At 43.3% G+C, this 21,193-nt stretch overlaps 1 protein-coding gene across 1 annotated transcript; it reads right to left on the bottom strand.

Annotated features, from left to right (window-relative positions):
• Window positions 1–262: 262 nt before the first annotated feature.
• LDHB (lactate dehydrogenase B) lies at window positions 263–21,000 on the bottom strand. The gene is made up of 8 exons (XM_070947942.1): window positions 20,862–21,000; window positions 10,182–10,313; window positions 8,684–8,801; window positions 7,641–7,814; window positions 5,746–5,919; window positions 3,509–3,626; window positions 1,888–2,011; window positions 263–631 (listed from the first exon to the last, which is right to left on the bottom strand). Exons 2-8 carry the CDS (start codon window positions 10,305–10,307, stop codon window positions 464–466), a joined length of 1,002 nt encoding a protein of 333 aa, XP_070804043.1. The 5' UTR covers window positions 10,308–10,313; window positions 20,862–21,000; the 3' UTR covers window positions 263–463.
• Between the last annotated feature and the right edge of the window lie 193 nt (window positions 21,001–21,193).

Genomic DNA, 21,193 nt, shown 5'->3' with positions numbered 1-21,193 from the left:
CTCCCAATCTCCTGGTGATTGGCCCAAGGTCACCTAATTAGCTTTCATGCCTAAGGCGGGGCTAGAACTCCCAATCTCCTGGTGATTGGCCCAAGGTCACCAATTAGCTTTCATGTTTAAGACGGGGCTAGAATTCACTGTCTCTTGGTGATTGGCCCAAAGTCACCCAATCAGCTTTTATGCCTTGGGCGGGACTGCTTGAAATAAGCAAAAAATGAACTCGAGACACAGAAGGGGGAAAAAAATGAGCATGAAACAAGGATGGGAGCACACACAAAAGAGCTGGTTTTATTTGTTCGGAACATCTGCATGTACAACAATGTGGATCTTAGCTGTGGTGGAGGAAAGCTGGTACCCTTTCAAGATGTTTACTGGAAGCTCGGCTATGGAGTTAACATGAACGTTGTTGGCTTAACACTGCTTGTCTTCTTAGTTTACGGAGAACGAAAGCATCTCTAAGTGCCTACAGGTCTTTCAGGTCCTTCTGGACGTTCCACAACGTAGAGGCGCTGTTCTGGAGTTGAGCCACCTCGTTATCCTTCAGCTTCTGATTGATCACACTGGTCAACCCCACGGATCCCAGCACACAAGGCAGGCTCAGGAACACTTCGTTTTCAATGCCGTACATACCCTGAAACCCAACACGGAGAATTAGAAAATCCCACATCCTCAGCATTACCGGGAAGTGCAATCACTGTTGACTACGTAGGGATTCTAGGTTGATCCTTCTTTTAACTCCACTCGGATGCTTGGCAAATGGCTCATATTTTTATTTTATTTATTTATTTTATTTCCAATATATATACCGCCCTTCTCCCTGAGGACTCAGGGCGGTGTACAGCCAGAATTAAGAACATGAAATACAAATATTAAAAAACAGTTAATATATATATAAATTTGGCCCAAAAATTAAAAATCACAAACCAATTAAAACATTTAAAAATTTCTTCTTTAGCCAGCCCGGCTTGCTGGAAAAAGTGGGTTTTAAGGGCACGGCGGAAGGCACTGAGGTCTTGGATTCTCCTTATCTCTGGGGGCAGCTGATTCCAGAGGGTAGGTGCCCCCACAGAGAAGGCCCTCCCCCTGGGGGTCACCAGCCTACATTGTTTGGCTGATGGCACCCCGAGGAGGCCCTCTCTGTGGGAGCGCACGGATCGATGGGAGGTCGTCGGTAGCAGCAGGCGGTCTCGATGATAGCTAGGCCCTATGCCATGGAGCGCTTTAAAGGTGATATTTATGACAGTTGCAGTGCCCAGGGGTCATACGATCCACTTTTTGTGACCTCCTGACGAGCAAAGTCAATGGGGGAAGCCAGATTCACTTAACAACCATGCTACCAACTTAACTGCGACGATTCACTTAACAACTATTAACAAGAAAGGTCGTAAAATGAGGAAAATTCATTTGATCACCGTTTTTGCTTAGCAACAGAAATTTTGGGCTCAATTGTGTTTGTAAATCGAGGGTTACCTGAAAAAAAAAAAATACGTGCCAGAATGGTATCCCAAATAAATGCTTTAGCCAAGCTGCTCCCTAGTTTTCAGGAAGATAAAAGTGAAAAAGGTGGGAAACGCATTCAGACTATGACCTTACAATAAAAGTAGTGACTTTCCTAGTTTCCTGGTCTGGTCTACCTTAAAGGCTGACACCTCTTTCCCCTATCCTAATCCCTTTGTCTCCAGGAAAGTGTATTTCACCTCAAACAGGGGTCTCCAAAGATGGCGACTTTGTGGACTTCAACTCCCAGAATTCCCCAGCCAGCACTGCTGGCTGGGGAATTCTGGGAGTTGAAGTCCACAAAGTCGCCATCTTTGGAGACCGCTGACCAGGAGAGAAAGAGACATATATAAAGAATGGAACATACTGCCATCTTACACCGGTCCTTACCTTGACCATGGTAGACACTGGGTGGACTCGAGAAAGGTTCTTCAAAATGGTTTCTAGAAGATCAGCAACACTAAAGCCAATGGCCCAGTTGGTGTAGCCTTTCAGTTTGATCACTTCATAAGCACTAATGGACACACAAAAGGAAGCGAATTCAGCTTGGTCAATGGGAAACAAAAAATTCTAAAACTGTTAAGTCTGGAGAAGTATCCGAAATCGTCCTCGGAAGAGGAGACAAACGGCCGACGTCATTTTCAAGCACGGAAAATTCAAGCAAGGAAGCCATGAAAGTAGAAATTAACCATCTGGAAGTTTTTTCCCCCTTTTTCCCAACATGTGTTGGGAAATGGTCCCAAATATTCCCAATTATAGCCTCTGAATACTTTATTTGGGAATTATTATCTGTCAGAGTATTCATCACTGGGAAGACATGGCAACAAGGTCAGCCAATGAATAGGCATAGCAACTAAGTCAGCCAATGGGAGCTGAAACCAGTAGTGAGCCTGGGCGTGGCTTAACAAACAAGTCTGGTCTAGTCTGTGTACTAAGAACTAAAACTAGTCTGCTGTACTCTGCTTGTGTTTTGCTTGTAACTGTTACCACATTGGAAGAATCTGCTATTGGTATTGTACATTTACTCATGTGTTATTATGTATATAAAGAAGTTAATGAATCCTGCTGAATCAGTTATCTGTATGTGCTTTCTGGAAGAGCCTTGGTAGTACAGTGGTCTAAGGCACCCTGTTATTAAGCTGGTTATTAAGACCAGCTGCCTGCAATTACTGCAGGTTCGAATCTCGCCAAGGCTCAAGGTTGACTCAGCCTTCCATCCTTTCTAAGGTAGGTAAATTGAGGACCCAGTTGTGGGGGCAATAAGCTGACTTTGTATAAATATACAAAAGGATGAAGGCTATTGCTGAGCACATTGTAAGCCGCCCTGAGTCTCCGGAGAAGGGCGGCATATAAATCAAAAAAAAAAAAAAAAAAAAAGTGATTTCTGCAAGAAACTCTGACATTATCAGATGCATAGCTCTAGGAACCCCTGGAAAGTCTCCTGCACCAACCTGGAAGCCAAAACAGGGCACATGCATGGGGGGCAGGGGCCATGTGTGAGGACACGTGTGCATTGCATGGCATATGTGCGGGGGAGTGCTCGCATTGCATTTTTGGGGTTCAGGCACGCCTGCGTGCATTGGGATGCGCGCTTTGGGCACTCAGCACCAAAAAGGTTAACCATCATTGCTCTTGAGCATCAAACTGGGTGCCAAAATATGCTTGTAGGCTTATTCGTTGAGTATATATGGCCATACTTTTTAAAAGTACCTGTGTATCCAGATGGATAAGCCCATCTGTGGACAAGCTGACCCTCAAAATTTTTAATCAAAACACCATGAAATACACGCCACACACATAAGCTAGTTGTGAAAATTAAAACGTAAGAAATTTCAAGGATTGGCTTATGTGAGGGTAGCACATTTTTCCAAGGTATATTGGTTAAAAAATTTTGAAGGTCAATTTATCTGCAGATGGGCTTATTCACAGGTATATACGGTAGTTTCTGTCCAAGAAAGCAATATTGTTTTTTTGTTTTGTCTGTTGCTTCCATAACTTCATCGCGCCATACCTCTCAACCACCTGCTTGTGGACTTTCTTCCATTCCTCTGGATCTTGGTCAGTCCCCATTTGTGGGTTCAAGTCCTGGAGAGAAACACCTGCTACGTTGACCCCGCTCCAGATCGGTACTGAAAAGTTTAAAGAGAATTTACTGCGATGTAATATAAGTGATGGTGCTACTTTCAAACAACACCATTAGAGCTATTAGAACCGAGGTGGCGTGCAGTATTGCAGGCTACTTCTGCTGACTGACTGCAATTTGGCAGTTCAAATCTCACCGGGCTCAAGATTGACTCAGCCTTCCATCCTTCTGAGGTTGGTAAAATGAGGACCCAGATTGTTGGGGGCAGTGATGGGTTTCAAAATTTTTTACTACCGGTTCTGTGGGCGTGGCAGGGGAAGGATACTGTAAAATCTCCATTCCCACCCCACTCCAGGGAAAGGATACTGCAAAATCCCCATTTCCTCCTGATCAGCTGGGACTTGGGCGGCAGAGAATAGATGGGGGCGCGGCCAGTCAGAATTTTTACTACCGGTTCTCTGAACTACTCAAAATATCCGCTACCGGTTCTCCAGAACTGGTCAGAACCTGCTGAAACCCACCTCTAATTGGGGGCCATAGGCTGACTCTGTAAACACTTAGAGAGAGCTGTAAAAGCACTATGAAGCGGCATATAAGTCTAAGTGCTATTGCTGTTGTATGTTTCAGTGGAATTATTTTTTTTCAAACATGGCAACTTTTAAGATGTGTGGATTTCAGTTCCCAGAATTCCCCAAGCTGGCATGGAGAGTTTAAATCCACACATCTTTAAAAATGCCATTTGAACAACACAGGCAATCCTCAATTTTACGTCCAATTGCTTATTGACTGTTCAAATAACAGAAGATCCCCTCCAGCTCTCTATATAAAACACATTTTCGAAATTCCAAGGCCCTCTTCCCACTTGTCAAGTCATGCAATCCCATGGCAACCGGCCTGCCTTTGTGGCTATTTGCAGCATCCTGTGGGCATGTGACTGCAATTTATGGCTTTTTTTTTTTTTTTTTTTGCCGGAAAGTTATGGCTCTTAACTCATTTTTACTTTCCCGATTTAGTGACACAAGATATCAAAACGAAAGTTCAGGAAGAAGTGATTCTGATCACATTAGGAATTGTTTTTTGCTGCGTAAAGAAAACCAATGGCAGGCCAACTTCGACGCTTTCTAGATATTTTACATTTTAACTCCCAGGAGCATCCTATCTTTTTTTTTATAAAACAGTCTATTTATAAATTTTGCTTTGTGAACAGCGTATTATCTGAATCAATTTGCTTACATAATAATACATTTCTAGTTCCTAATTTCTACTTCTATTGTCCAACCATTTGTAAAACAAAACCCATGTTTGGAAATATTCTCTGTCTTCTTTTTCATTTAATGTCAATCTGTCCATTTCTGCACATTCTAATTTTTTTTTAAATTACATCTTCTTCTGTATGCATTTCCTCATTTTTCCAGTGCTGTGCAAATACAATTCTTGCTGCTGTCAAAACATGCAATATTAAATGTCAGGGGTTTGGAAGGAGGTGCCAGTCTTGGCTGTCTGTCAGGTTTCGTTGCTATCTTAAATAAACTTCATTCTCAACGCAAGGTCTCTGATGAATCTTTTTTTTTTTATTTATTTAAGAATAGGAGAACGACATCCCTGAACTCTGGGTGCAGCCAAGACTGGCACCTCCTTCCAAACCCCTCCCTTTCTGTTCTTCAACCCCAATGTCTCATTGGCCATCGTGCAGATCCATCTCTTCGTCCCAAGCACTTTCTTTTCACAGGAATTTCCCCCCTCCCTCTGTCGCCCAGGTAACGCTATCTACTGAAGAGCAGGGAACTAGGTAAAAGTTCATCTCAGCGTTAAAGCAAAGCTTCTCCCTCTTTCATTCATTCATGTCAGCGCTGAAGGAGATCATAATTTGGAACGCTGACAATTAAATATATATTCCCTTTATCATACTTTTCTGGTACTATACCTAACTAAAATATTTCTGTCTTATAATCTATATGCTGCTTTAATATTTTTTCTAGCCATGTATGTATATTTTTGTCCATTTTTTTTTTGCACATGTCCACCACATGTGGTAATATGTGCCTGGTGCATCTTATCTGAATGATCCCTAGAGCAAGGGAGTGTGGGAGATGTAGTGCAGAACACATGGAAGGCGTCAAACTGCCTGCACTGCAAGACTTCCAGGAAAAGTAAGGCCTACTCACCACTGGAATCGCCATGTTCTCCCAAGACCCAACCGTGACAGCTGGAGGGATGGATGCCCAATTTTTCTGCCATCAAAAAGCGGAACCGAGCAGAATCAAGGTTACAACCGCTACCGATGACACGATGCTTCGGCAGGCCACTAAGTTTCCATGTCACGTAGGTCAGAATATCCACTGGAAAAGGGAAGACAAGAAAGACAGACTGAAGGATGGATCCTCCAAGCATCAAGATGGCAGCCTTGGGATAAAAACTGCAAGATCAGCTCTTTGGCAAAGTCTGCATGCTACTTGATCCTGGCCACTTTGCTTTCATACACCACGGTTTATGTCTTAGTGCCACATGTGAACCCAAAATTTTGACCTCAAAAAAGTGTGCAAAAGAAATGCGCAAATAGAAGTAGTTACTGACCTACAACAACTTGTGACTGGTCCTCACATTTACAACTGTCACAGCATTTCCCCATGGTCACATGATCAAAATTTGGACACTTGCCTGCTGGTATTTATGATGATTGCAGCATCATAGGGTCATGTGATCACCGTTGGAGGCCTTCCCAGCCATCTTCCAACAAGCAAAGTCAATGGGGAAAGTGCTTAATGACCATATGATTCACTTAACAGCAGTGATTCGCTTAACAACAGTAAAATTGCATGCGAGTCATTTAACGGCTTCCTTGCTTAGCAATGGAAATTCTGGTCCCAATTGTGGCTGTAATTCAAGGACTACTTGTATCTGACCAATTGTGCTGTTACAACAATATGCATTGCTATCTTTAACACAAGCTACTGCAAAACTCCTATTCTATTATTTATTAGTTATCTGTCTTCTGTTCTGCACAAAATGATTCCAGGGTATTTGTAAATGTGGAATAAACCTCAATAAACATTTAATGCAGCATATAGTGACATCTGCATGTACATACATATCCAAACCACATTTAAAAAACCCTCATTTTTATGGCCCTGTAATCCTTTAATACAGGATAGCCTCGGGGTGACTGGAAGGAGCTGAGTGTTTACTGGCCGGATGCCCTTCCTGATGCCACAGGAAGTTCGCAGCAGATATTTTTTCTTTCCACCAGAGAGAGAAAAATCAGCTGCTACCTAGGATTGAACTCTCAACCTTCCAACTGGGAGATGAGTGTCTTCACCGCTAGGGAACGCTGCCCATATCCAAACCACACTAAGGTGTTAAAAATAATATATGTTTGCTTTATAACATGCTCCAATCTTATGGTGGATAGCTACATATGCAACAACCAGTTATAGAGATCTGAGCAATGTCTGGTTTCAAGCATCAGCCTGTTCTGGCCTAGGCTTCCCAAGTGCATGAAGCAAAACCCTCTTTTTATTAAGTTACTGTGAATTCTTCTCATTCACATCCCGCAAAGTCTTTCAAGGGAGAATTTACAGTCACAGACCTTCTCTGGCTTGGAGAGTGGCCAGGCCGATATCTTCAAAACTTGGCAAGGAGTCACGGACCAATTAAGCGAACTAATTGTCTCCTGCAAACTCCACTCCCCTTTTGCTCTGCTTTTATTCCCTCTGGGAGGGGCCATTCATCGTTCACCTGTGGCCTTACTCCTAAGTCGACCCTTGTTCTTTAGCTGTTCCCTTCGTCTGGCAACTCTGAGCATGCACACACTGGGAACAGGCTCCAGCTGTTCATTTGCCTCACTGATATCTGACTCTGAAGACAGCTGAAACTGGCACACGACCCTGACCCCATCTCTGCCTCTGATGCACAGCCCTCATCAAAGCCTTCCCTAGACTCCAGGACTGGCCCATGTTCCTCCCCAACCTCCTCACTGTCCAAATCTGCTGCCAGCTCCACTGGTGGGCCACAACACAGCCCCCTTCCATGGAATTGCTTTTGACCCCAAGCCCTAATTTACCTGGGTTTGAAACCACCAGAATGATGCAATTTGGGCTGTATTTCACCACTTGAGGGATGATGAATTTGAAGACATTTACGTTCCTCTGAACTAAGTCAAGACGGCTTTCTCCTTCCTGCTGGCGGACCCCGGCGGTTACAACAACCACCTTTGAATTAGCGGTCACAGAATAATCTGAAGAGAAAAGAAGCAGAGGTGACGTTACTGCATGGATTACATTTGGCTTTTTTCCCCAAACGTTTGCAAAGAGCAGAGAAATCCAGCGGCCAAGAACCTTCCTTCTACTTGTCCAAAAGGTGCTTTTTCAGGAGGCAACTGGACTTTCTTGTTTGTTTTTTTCTTTGAAGATGTTTCGCTTCTCATCCAAGAAGCTTCTTCAGCTCTGACTGGGTGGTGGGGAATGTTAAACAGAGGTGCAGTCAGAGTTGAAGAAGCTTCTTGGATGATAAGTGAACCAGTGGTGAAATTCAAATTTTTTTACTACTGGTTCTGTGGGTGTGGCAGGCGAAGGATGCTGCAAAATCTCCATTTCCACCCCACTCCAGGGGAAGGATATTGCAAAATCTCCATTCCCACCCCACTCCAGGGGAAGGATATTGCAAAGTCTCCATTCCCACCCTGCTCCAGGGAAAGGAAATTCCCACTGCACTGAGGCCAACCAGAGGTCGTATTTGCCGGTTCTCCAAATTATTCAAAATTTCCGCTACCAGTTCTCCAGAACCTGCTGGATTTCACCCGAGTGAAATGCCTTCATAGAAAAACAAGAAAGTCCAATTGCCTCTTGAAAAAGCACCTTTGAAGAACCTGTAGCTAGCAGATAGTTCAAGACCCATGGAAGTGGCCAAGAACCTTCCTTCTCTTCTTCAGCAATCAGCTGGTTGCTCACTTACCTGAAATTCTGGTCACCAATGACCACCAAGACCACTCAGTAACCAGGACAGGATTGATCTTGACTTCCTGGTGATCTTCCAATTATTGGCCAAAGATTTGTTTGGGGATGGTTAATGAGGGAAAGGGGGTGTGAGACACAATGCAAACCTTACCCTTGTCTGCTACAATCTTAGGTGTCTTCAGAAATAAGCTTCCGTGTTGTAGATCCAGCATCTCTCCTTTCAGTTTATCTTCCAGGACATCAACGAGAGCAAGTTCATCGCAGAGACCCTGGCATCAGGAAAAAAGATGGTACCAAGAGTTAAGTATGAGGACTGGCACACTTTGTGTATTATTAATAAAACAGAGATCCAACTCATCATGGAAGTGATCAATCTATTTTAAGCAAGCCTGGATACAAGCTTCTGAGTCAGGAATGGATCGCTTGTGCCTTCAAAACTCTTTTCTGTATCATTAATAAATTTAATGCCTTGGTAAGGCCACACTTGGAATACTGCATTCAGTTTTGGTCGCCACGATGTAAAAAAGATGTGGAGACTCTAGAAAGAGTGCAGAGAAGAACAACAAAGAGGATTAGGGGACTGGAGGCTAAAACATGAAGGTTGCAGGAACTGGATATGTCTAGTTTTTTTTTTTTTTTTAAAAAATTGATTTATATGCCGCCCTTCTCCGGAGACTCAGGGCGGCTTACAAGGCATTAAGCAATAGCCTTCATACTTTTGTATATTTATACAAAGTCAGCTTATTGCCCCCACAAACTGGGTCCTCAATTTACCTACCTTAGAAAGGATGGAAGGCTGAGTCAACCTTGAGCCTTGGTGAGATTCGAACCTGCAATAATTGCAGGCAGCTGGTTTTAATAACAGGGTGCTTTAGACCACTGTACTACCAAGGCTCTGTTTAATGAAGAGAAGGACTAGGGGGGACATGATAGCAGGGTTCCAATATATCAGGGGCTGCTACAAAAAAGAGGGAGTCAAGCTATTCTCCAAAGCACCTGAGGGTAGGACAAGAAGCAATGGGTGGAAACTAATCAAGGAAAGAAGCAACTTAGAACTAAGGAGAAATTTCCTAACAGAACAATTAATCAGTGGAACAACTTGTCTCCAGACGTTGTGAGTGCTCCAACACTGGAGGTTTTTAAGAAGATGTTGGATAATCATTTGTCTGAAATAAGATAGGGTTTCCTGCCTAAGCAGGGAGTTGAAGACCTCCAAGGTCCCTTCCAACTCTGTTATTCTATTCTGTTCTGTTCTGTTGTTGTTCTATTCTATTCTACTCTACTCTACTCTACTCTACTCTACTCTACTCTACTCTAAATTTATTAGCTGCCATCATATAGTTTTGAGATGGACTCTGAAGCAAATAGAGCTAGACTTAATTCATGAATGAACAGGAGACCACAAGGAAATTTCCAAGCTATAAGGTAATCAAAAATTCTGGAAGAAGGGAGCAGTAAACCATCTTGGCCAGAACCAGGTTTGCTGGGACTCATCACGTTTGGTTTTTGTTTATCCACGTGAATAAAAGACTGTTCCTGCCCTGTTTTGAAAAGGGGTTTGTTTTACCCGCGAGTAAGCGGCTTATCGTTACTTGCAAAGGCTGGATCAGAACAGCCAACCCATAAGCATCTGAAATGGACATACATACCCTTTCCAGGACACTGACAGCACAGGCCATCCCCACTTGACCGACTCCTACAACGGTGACCTTGTTGTTCGGTTGAGTGCTGGGCTGGGTAATGGGGGTAATCAGTTTGTCCTTGAGGGAAGCCATGGCTTTCTGGAAAAAAAGAGGGAGAAAGACATGTGAAGCAACCTCAACAATGCCCCACCAAGGTGGAATTCCATATATATATACCACCAGCATGGAGTCTATCCTCTTTAGTCATGGGTCTTCAAATGTGGCGACTTGTGGACTTCAACTCCCAGAATTCTGCAGTCAGCGTGGAATTCTGGGAGTTGAAGTCCACAAATCCTAATGTTGCCAACTCTTTAATCAACATTTTTCTCCCAGTCAAGGGTAATAGAATTCATAATTCAATTTATCTGGGGATCACAAAGTTGAGAAAGGATGGAGTATCACTTACCCATGATCACTATTATTATCATCAACAATATCATCCAAGTATAATTTTTGACTCATACTTCAACAAGATTAGGACAGCATGCACCATTATACTCACCAACATTACTTGCTATTTATTGATGGAAATCATAGAACTGGCAATGTCCATTGAAACCGCCAACCCCAATCCCATTCATTGCTCAACATCACCAAGTGCTACTAAGATCTTTAGAAGCGACACAGAAAGGACTTGTTTACTGTATGTAGCTTGACTTGAAAGATGGCCCTGAACCAAGATTTGTCTTCTCAAAAGAAAACAAGGCAAAATAATGTAGGCCTTTGTCCTCTTCCTTGGCAATCTTCTTTTTTTTTTTGTAAACATTTTTTGGTTTTATTATAATATAAACAATCCATCTTCCATTAAACAGTATATCGTCTGGGTACAAATGTACAATAACAATTGAAAGTTACTACCATATTCATTATTTATCTATTCTTAAACTTTTAAATATACATTGCATGTCTAATACTATAACATTTCTCCTCTTAACTTATTAAATTGTTAGTATATTTTTTATATTTCACTAATCTACTTTCATTTCTGACTTTCATATTTATTCTCTAACCATCGATAAAATAGTTCCCATACATTGTAATATTCAGTTTGTGCCTTTTCTTTAATTGCAAGTGTTAACCTATTCATTCCTGCACATTCTAATATTTTCCTCATCTGTAGGAATCTCTTCGTTTTTCCAGTTTTGTGCAAATACAATCCTAGCTGCTGTTATTACATGAATCATTAAATATACATCCTCTTTACTATAAGTTTCTGGTAAAATCCCCAGCAAGAATATTTCGGGTTTCAAATCAATATATTGTTGCGTCATCTTCTCCAACTACGTATATATTTTCTCCCCAGTATTTTTTGGCTTCTGTGCATTTCCATCATTTCTTGGCAATCTTCATGAGATCACAGCAGCGAGAACAAATTTTTCAGCCATGTCCCCTCTCAAGAACTTTGAGACAACGTGGGGATCAACAGCCTTGCTTGGATCAAATTAATGAAAAGAGCAGATCCTCTTAGTGGATTTCCAACAAAGCAGCCATACTATGGATGGGCGGGTCCCTCCTAACTGCTCTCCAAATGTCAAAGTGATCTTCTGGCCCTCATAGAAAGGGATGCTTGGGGTATCATTTACAACCAGGACTGTCTGTTTACTTAAGATATTATAATAATTATAGTAGAATCATACAGAACTGTCATCCAGTGTCCTCTCTACTTTGCAATTCTTGCTCTTGGACCTCTGAAGGTACAAGATTGGGTATCCCCATGCAGAATAAGACAATGTGCCATGGGCAAGTTGCCTTGGCCAACTCCCCACGGCCAATTCACCGCAGGTGATTCAACCATTTAATTATTTAAAATAATTTTAAAAATATTTTAATTTTTGCCATTCACTTTTTATCTGGTCCCTCCTTTTCCACCCCTTTTTTTTAATGATTCTATTCCAACATTTCTTCAATGTTGGTGTAACTCTTGTCCTGTGGCGAGTTGTCCTACAACTTCTCTCCAAGAGGCAAATTATCCAAGACAGGGGTCTTTGCTGGCTGAGGAATTCTGGGAGTTGAAGTCCACAAGTTAAAGTTGCCATGGTTGGAGACCCCTGACCCAAGAGATCTGCTTCTTCAATTAAGCTTCTATGGTAGACAGAGGAAGCAGAGGGAAAGGAATCTGTAGAGGAGGACCAGGTTGAGCCTGTGGGAGGGGTCAAGTATGTTATCAGTTTGGAGTCTCTTTGCATCCACAAGAGATCAAAATCCAGCCCTCCCTGAGTTCTGTTGACTCTTGTCTACCGCCAATTTGCCTTGACCGCTAGTAGTTCAGATCCTTGTTTAGAGGTAGGGTGGAATAAAATTTTACTTATTTTGGACCTAACCTTGAGTCCCGATTTCTTGTGCCTGACAGAATCAGTGCTTTTTCTATCTTTGTCCCAGGGCCTCAGGCAGATGGTGTTCTCCTCTGCCTCAATGTTTTAGCTTCTTAATAATCTTGTGAAGGAAGGGCTTTATTAACACCATGAAAAATCTGCCTTTCTAGGCAGAAGGGTCTTCAAGGTGGACCTAGTTCTTAAAACGTTTACACTGCCCAATGTTTACATTGCTGACCAACACTTTGGAAGACCAGCATACAAGGTTTAAGCAACCTGATGCCTGCAGACACCATGGTGTCGCTGAGTATCCAACAGCACTGGTGAGACTCCGAAATTAAGTTATTTCTTCTAGTAAGAGCCTGATAGTACAGTGGACTAAAGCACTGTTATTAACATCTGCTGCTTGCAATTACTGCAAGTTCAAATCTCACCAGGCTCAAGGTTGACTCAGCCTTCCATCCTTTCAAAGGTAGGTAAAATGAGGACCCAGAATGTGGAGGCAATAAGCTGACTTTGTATAAATATACAAAAGTACGAAGGCTATTGCTTAACGCATTGTAAGCCGCCCTGAGTCTCCGGAGAAGGGCGGCATATAAATTAAAGCAAAAAAAAAAAAAACCTTCTTCAAACAACAACAACAACACGGCTCCAATCTCATTGGATGACCAAGTCCCTTGAAGTGTTGAAGTTGAAATCAGAAAGACTTGGGGTAGAATGCCCAAATCATGTAGTGTCCTTGAGATTTTTGACCAATTGAATTCACAGATGCCTAGAACACCTGATAGCCAGCCAGCCACTGGGTTGAATCAAGGGTACACAAGATCCATCATCCACAACCAGATTTTTCCCATGGCAAGTTGCAGCTTTTACGACAACCACAAACTCCTTGTCCTTTACAATTCCAACAAAACCTAATGAAACCCCACTTTCTCATTCTGGACAGCTGAGTTCTAGGCGCCATAAAATACCAGCAAATTGTACGCAGCAGATTTGTCAGGATGTTGGCTATGAAATTTGGACGGCTGTACCTGAATCTCCTGCAGAGATGCTGTAGTGCAGGGGTGTAAAACTCGAATTCATTGAGGGCTGCATCAGGGTTGTGTTTGACCTTGGGGGGGTGGGCATGGCCAGCTCGACATCACTATGTCGGGGGCGCCTGTGGTGGCCCAAGCGCTCTGCCAGCAAAAATGGGCTCCTGAGCTCAGTTTTCGGCTGCAACGGCCTCCTGCAACCCTCTCGAGCTCCGTTTTCGCTGGCAGAGGCACCATGGGTAGTCCTTCACTGTTTCCAGGGCGCCCCTGCAGGCCAGATCTAAGCATCCCATGGGCCTTGAGTTTGACACCCCTGCCATAGCTGAACAGTAGCTCCAATTATTGTTAGAGAATTCATGACTGGCAGAGACATGGTAACAAGGCCAGCCAATGGGAGCTGAGACAGTAAGGAGCCTGGGCGTGGCTTAGCTGTGCTTAGCTCTGAGTGCTATGCTGAGAATTGAAACTGAAACTCAATTTTTGCTGGCAGAGGCACCGCAGGCAGGTCCTTGTTTCCAGGGCGGCCCTGCAGGCCAGATCTTAGCACCCCATGGGCCAGATTTGGCCCGTGGGCCTTGAGTTTGACACCCCTGCTGTAGTAAATTCTACATAGAGTTGAAGTTGATAATCTGTAAGGTAGCTTCCAACTCTGGGGGTTCTAAATTGGGGAAGGTAAATTGAAACATGACATCTGCCAAGCCAAATACAGGCAGTCCTCGACTTACAACCATTTGTTTAGTGACCATTCGAAGTTAAAGCAGCACTGGGAAAAAAAGTGACTTATGACCGTTTTCCACCCTTGCAACGGTTGCAGCTTCTTCATGGTCACGCGATCAAAAATTTGGATGCTTGGCAACTGGTATATATTTATGACGGTTGCAGTCCGGGGGTCATGTGATCACCTCTTGTGACCTTCTGACAAGCAAAGTCAGTGGGGAAGCCATATTCACTTAACAAGTACCACAGTACTAACTTAACAACTGCAATTTATTTATTTATTTATTTATTTTTGAATTTGTATACCGCCCTTCTCCCTGAGGACTCAGGGCGGTGAACAGCCAGATAAAAACATCAAATACAAATATTAAAACACATTTAAAAATATATATAGATTTGGCCCCATTAATTAAAACGATAAGCAAAACAAAACAATTAAAAAACCCTTAAAAAGAAATTAAGCCAGCCCGGCTTGTTGAAAAAAGAAAGTTTTAAGGGCATGGCGGAAGGCACTGAGGTCATGGATTTTCCTTATCTCAGGGGGCAACTGATTCCAGAGGGTAGGTGCCCCCACAGAGAAGGCCCTCCCCCTGGGGGTCACCAGCCTGCATTGTTTGGCTGATGGCACCCCGAGGAGGCCCTCTCTGTGGGAGCGCACGGGTCGGTGGGAGGTCGTCGGTGGCAGTAGACGGTCTCGAAGATAGCTAGGCCCTATGCCATGGAGCGCTTTAAAGGTGATAACCAACAATGATTCATTCCCTCAACAACTGTGGTAAGACAGATCGTAATAAGAGGACAAAACTCACTTAACTGTCTTGATGAGCAATGGACATTTTTGCCTCAACTGTGGTCATAAATCAAGGATTACCTCCTTGTGTATATATCCTTCCTCTGCAAATATGGTACCCAGTAAACTTCCCACTGTGGTACGGAGGCTCACTCCTTTTCTTATCTGTCAAGACTTATATATATATACATTACTCTCATTTCTATTTCCTACCGTGTTTCCTCCAAAATAAGACCGGGTCTTATACTAATTTTTGCCAGGGTGGATAAAAATCAATTATTTTTTAAAAAAAAAATCAAAAAAATCAGATTTTTTTTATTTAAATTGGATTTTTTTGATTTTTATCGAATTTATTTTAATAAAAATATTTTGGGGTAAAAATTTATCGTAAGATAGTTTTCTATTTAAGATACATAAATAATTTAGTTTATTCAGCATGAAATGGAGCTTAGTTATGTAGCATGAGGCTGTATATTCTGCAACACTGGGACTATCGGTGAGTCAACAGTGGGTCAAAGGAGTAGCAGAGATGACAGCTGCTCTTTAAAAATTATGATTTAAATCGAGTTGATTTAAATTGTGATTTAAATCAACTCGATTTAAATCAAATCCACCCTGATTTTTGCTCCAAAAGACTCATTATGGCTTATTTTCTGGTTAGGCCTTATTTGGGAGGAAATACAGTACTAAACGCCTCCGTCTGCTGACAATCTTAACTGGGGCTTATTTTTGGGGTAGGGTTTATATTACGAGCCTCCAGAAAAATCATGCTAGGGCTTATTTTCCAGCTGGGTCTTATTTTCAGGGAAACAGGATATTACCACTTTAGTGGTATGTGGCAGGGCATCCTATCTCAATAAAATAAACAGAAGAATGAATTGTGAACTTTATACAGATGGCTGATTCAGGAATATTTTGAGCAATTTTAGTCAATCTGTAAACTTCTGAATCAAAGAGCTTGGGGCCTAAATAGTGATTCTTTTATTATATGTCTCCATTGCCAACATAAAGTACTCTGAATAGTTTCTTCATCTCAGTCACTTCTTTATATTAAGGGTACTTGTTAATGCTTAAGGAAATCCTTTAAAAAATATCTAATTTAGCAAACTTTCGTCTTCCTCATGTATTCAATCCCCTCCCTTCTAAAGACCAAGGTCTACTGTTTGTGTCAGATTAAGATTCTTCCAAAAACTCAATGGCACCTTTCCATTTTTTTCCGCTCCATCAACAACCTTACGAGTTAGATGAGGTTTGAAGAGTGAATGATTGCCCCATAGCCAATGAATGACTAATAGTGGGCAGTAAATCTGAGGCTGGTCACATGGTGACTCGTTTAATGACCGTAACAATTTATAGGATGGCCCTTACTGGAGTGATCTGACTGACCTGCGTTGCCCTATGTTCAATGGTTTTGGGTGAAGTTTGACTTTTGCCCATTGATCAAAGATGTTGTCGAAACGGGGGCAAACGATGGCGGTGGGTAAGTCTCCCACTTACCTTTTGTTCAGCACTCCAAGATGGAGGCCATCGGTTGCTGCTATCGTCATCCGAGGATCCCACGGCGTAACAAACAAGAAAGAATGTGAAGTCGCCCATAGTGAACTTCTACCGTTTCACAGCAACGACGCAACAGACAACTGACATGGTCCCTGCCTCGAAAGGCTTACAATCTACAACAACAGACAAAACAGGAATGGGAAAAGGAAGGGGGAGGGGGGAGGAGAAGTCAAGGTCCCATAACTGCCAAGAAATCATGAGTTTAATCACAGTTAGTAGAAAGCAACGATTGGGGGTTTCTTTACTCTCAGTCGGTCTGACGGCGATCTGGGAGTGCCACGGGGGATGAAGTTGGAAATGTGTTTTTTTTCAAACTTGGCAACGTCAAGATTTCACTTTCGGTTGAAATGCACCCCTCTTGAAGTTGCCCTGTTTGTGTAGAGAAGCAGTGGCAAAACCCTGGGGGCGGAGTTAAAAGAGGGACTAGTCTAGAATCCTTACGTAGTCACAAGTGGACTACGTCTACCCCCCCCAAATGCTGTTGACTCTTATTTCACGCCAAGCACATGCCATGAGCGTGCATAAGCACGATTAGCAATAAATCAGATTAATTAAAAAGAGCCGAGGAGGCGCAGTGGTTAGAGTGCAGTACTGCAGCTACTTCAGCTGACTGCTAGTTCAGCAGATCAGTGGATCAAATCTCACCGGCTCAAGGTTGACTCAGCCTTCCATCCTTCCGAGGTGGGTAAAATGAGGACCCAGATTGTTGGGGGCAATATGCTATTTAGTATACTGTCTTTGGTGTAAGCCGCCCAGAGTCCTCGGAGAGTGGGCGGCATAGAAATACGAATAATAAATAAATAAACAAACAAATAAATAAATAAATTGGATTTTCACCGTAGACCTTGTCTTTTGTCGTCTGACAAACATAGCTTTAAAAGTGTCACACTCCCGATTGTGCCCAGTTCTGCCATCAGCCAGGGCAAAGTATGATGGATGGATGAGTAATATAATATAATTTAGTTTTTCCTGGCTAGGATCCAGCCCACGTGGCTTTGGAGCTATGGTCCCACACTTAAGGTCAATGCTCTTTTCATGGCCAACTGGAAGGATTCTGAGTGTTAAATGTGAATCGCTTCCGGGGAAAACCCCTGTTGCCAAAGGATGGGTGGGGCTGACTGACCCCAGATTGTGGATTCACATGAACAAATGCTACTAATCAAGCTGAATTTGCAGGCACGCTCAAACTCACCTTCCTGGAACCTTCCAGAGTCCCTGATGAGGAGATGCATTTTTATCATTTTCAAACTATCCCAATTAAGGTATCACTGCTTTAGGTGATCCTCGACTTAGGACCACAACAAAAGTGACTTTTGCCCTATTTTACAGCTTTTCGGGCCACAATTGTTAAGAGAATCATGGCAGTGGTTAAGTTGGTAACATGGTTGTTAAGTGAATCTGGGTTCCCCATTGACTTTGCTCGTCAGAAGTTCACAAAAGGGGATCGCATGATCCCAGGACGTCACAACCGTCATAAATCTGAATCGGCTGCCAAGCTGATCATAGGAATGCTGCAAGGGGTGTGTGAAAAACAAGTCACTTTTTCAGTGCTGTTGTAACTTCAAACAGTCACTAAACGAACTGTTGTAAATCAAGGACTACTTGTAACTGAGCCATCCTACTCCCACCAGGCCCCTTGTGTTTTAATTGAACTGAAACAAAAGAGAGAATATTTACATTCCTTGCTTCAGGCTCCCAACATGTAGAAACCAGAAACTACAGGTAGTTCTCAGCTTATGACTGGCTGCTAGCGACCTTCAAAATTACAACAGACCCTGCTAAACCTACCTATGACCCAGTTTCGAAATGAGGTTCAATTCCTGGACATGTGACTACATTTTCGGCATCCAGTCCATATTTACAATAGCGCATCAGATATGCGACTGAAATTTACAACGTTTCCCCCCCCCCCCCCAGAAACCAATATTTATTTCTGGTTTCCTGGAAAAAAAAAAAACACAACTCCACAGCAAATGGGTTCGCTTAACGACTCCAGGATTCGCTTAAGGACGTGTTGTTGTTTTACGACCACAATAGTCATTTAACGACCACAGGGAAAAAAAAAAAGCCATAAAAATTGATTCCGGTCTCATGATGGCCCACTTTGCATGTATTACGTATGATTCTTGCCAGGCTTAATTACAGTCATAAAAGTGGAGGATTAACATGCAAGTGAACCCTGCTTAACACGCTACATCAGAGGTCTTCGAACTTGGCCGCTTTAAGACTTGTGGACTTCAATTTTAAGACTTGTGGATTTCAATTCCCAGAATTCCCAGAATTCTCCAGCCAGCTGGCTGGAGAATTCTGGGAATTGAAGTCCACAAGTCTTAAAATTGAAGTCCACAAGTCTTAAAGCGGCCAAGTTCGAAGACCTCTGCGCTAGATGACTCTGCACGGATCACAATGCTGCAGAAACTCCGCCAAGCGACTCTGCCCACCCGCCTCCATCTCGCCGCCTTTGGAAAAGCCTAATTCTGCCTTTAAAAAAAAAAAAAAGCTTAATTCTGAAAAATCTCCTTGGGCAGGATGTGGCTCACTCCGCCTGGGTGTGAACCGGAAGATTCTCGCCAACAGGCCAAGCAAATATTTAAAAAAAGTGCGTAATTTTGTTCCAAGGGGGGGGAGTGTCACGTGATCCTCTTGGCACCCAAATGACTTTGCAGCTTGCAAAAAAAAATAAAAATCCAACACCCAACTGCATCATGGGAAAAAAAAATTCCTTCCTTCTTTGGGGGGGAGGAAAGCTCTCCATTTTTTTACTCACCCCCCCCTTGCAATTGCACTGGAGACGAGGGCGGGGCCGGAAAAAGTGAGCATGCATTTTTTTCCCCACAAACCCCTCCCCCCTTCCTTGGAAATTAAAAAAAAAAAAAAACCTCTCCGCAGATCGCGTGTTCCTAGGCACGTCCCTCTCTGCGTCCCCCCCACCGTCACTCCCCCCCCCGCTGCTTGATTGACAGCTGCTTCCCTCCAAGCCTCTCCATTCAACCCGGGGATTATGATGCAACAAGTCACAACCCTCCTTCTGGCATTTGATCCAAGACGATGGGGGGGGGGAAATCGGGGGTTTGTAAAGGGGGGTGGTTGGGGGGGAAAGAAAGTGGGAAGCGACCTCCTTCTACTAACCCTTTAGGGAAATGGAAGCAGCTTAGAAATGCATTTAAAAAAGAAAGAAAAAAGAGGGAGGGAGAAACATCCATCCATCCATCCATCCTTTCTCTCTTTATTGCATCCTTTATTAAGTTCCCCTACTTGCTATTTGCATGCATGCAAAAAATAAAATAAAATAAAGGTAATTGCAGGCCTGGTGTGTTTGTTGATTGAAAACGGGGGGGGGGGGGGAGGGGGACGGAAAGAGAAAAACACGATGCACCAAAGGGGATGAAATCACCCCTCTCCCCAATTTCTCCCCCCCCTTCCCCAACATCCTCCAACCTGCTCCGCCAGCATCTTTCCCGGATGGCTTTCCAAGCCCACATTGCACACAGCGTGGGGGAAAAACCTGTATTTGCAATGGTGGCGAACATACATGTAGGCATGTAGGTAGGTATGTATGCCACCATTGCAAATATAGGTCTTTTAATATTTTATTATTTTATATGTATATATTTCTATTTTAAGAGGGGGGGAAGGGAAAATGCCCAGATCTGCTATAAAACCCCAGATCTACTATAAAATAAAACCTCAGATCTACTATAAAATAAAACCTCAGATCTACTATAAAATAAAACCTCAGATCTGCTATAAAATAAAACCCCAGATCTGCTATAAAACCCCAGATCTACTATAAAATAAAACCTCAGATCTGCTATAAAACCCCACATCCTGCTATAAAATCCCAGATTCTGCTATAAAACCCCAGATCTGCTATAAAATAAAATCCCAGATCTGCTATAAAATAAAACCTCAGATCTGCTATAAAACCCCAGATCCTGCTATAAAACCCCACATCCTGCTATAAAACCCCAGATCCTGCTATAAAACCCCAGATCTACTATAAAATAAAACCCCAGATCTACTATAAAACCCCAGATCTACTATAAAATAAAACCCCACATCCTGCTATAAAACCCCAGATCTGCTATAAAACCCCAGATCTGCTTTATAACCCCAGATCTAGTATAAAACTCCAGATCCTGGTATAAAACCCCAGATTCTGCTATAAAACCCCCGGTCTGCTCTAAAAAGAGGCTTTGGGAGTGGGGGGGGGTGACGGGGGGGGGGCAGAAGGACTCACCTCTTTAGGCTCGCTTGCTTGCTCGGGGCCGGCTTGATGGACTGGATGGCGGGCAGAGCGCGGCGCGGCGCAGCAGCCTGCAGGAGACGGAGGAGAGAGGAGGAAGGCAACGTGCCGGGTCAGGCCGGCAAGGACAGGAAGGAAAGCGGCGGGAGGGGGTGGGGTGGGGTGGGGTGGGGGAGAGAAGAGAGACGGGGCGGATCCGGCTCCCGCCGGCGCTGCTCTCCTCGGGTTACGCTTTTGTGATTGGGAAGCCGAGCCTCGCCCGCCCCTGAGCCTGGCGCAATCCCCTTCAAGGACGCCGCGCAAGGGTGAAGCGCTTTCTCCTCCTC

The sequence above is a fragment of the Pituophis catenifer genome, unplaced genomic scaffold (assembly GCF_029215685.1).
Source record: "Pituophis catenifer annectens isolate HBS135680 unplaced genomic scaffold, rPitCat1.0.hap2 SCAF_7, whole genome shotgun sequence".
NCBI classification, from domain to species: Eukaryota; Metazoa; Chordata; class Lepidosauria; order Squamata; family Colubridae; genus Pituophis; species Pituophis catenifer.
The sequence above is the reverse complement of the archived record's forward strand: the minus strand, read 5'-3'. Positions and strand labels throughout refer to the sequence as shown.

Coding starts and splice junctions, on each gene's coding strand:
- LDHB (XM_070947942.1), bottom strand. CDS start 10,307: ATGGCTTCCCTCAAGGACAAACTGATTACCCCCATTACCCAGCCCAGC. Junction 8,802..10,181: donor CTGTCAGTGTCCTGGAAAGG/GTATGTATGTCC, acceptor TCCTGATGCCAG/GGTCTCTGCGATGAACTTGC. Junction 7,815..8,683: donor TAAGATTGTAGCAGACAAGG/GTAAGGTTTGCA, acceptor TTTTCTCTTCAG/ATTATTCTGTGACCGCTAAT.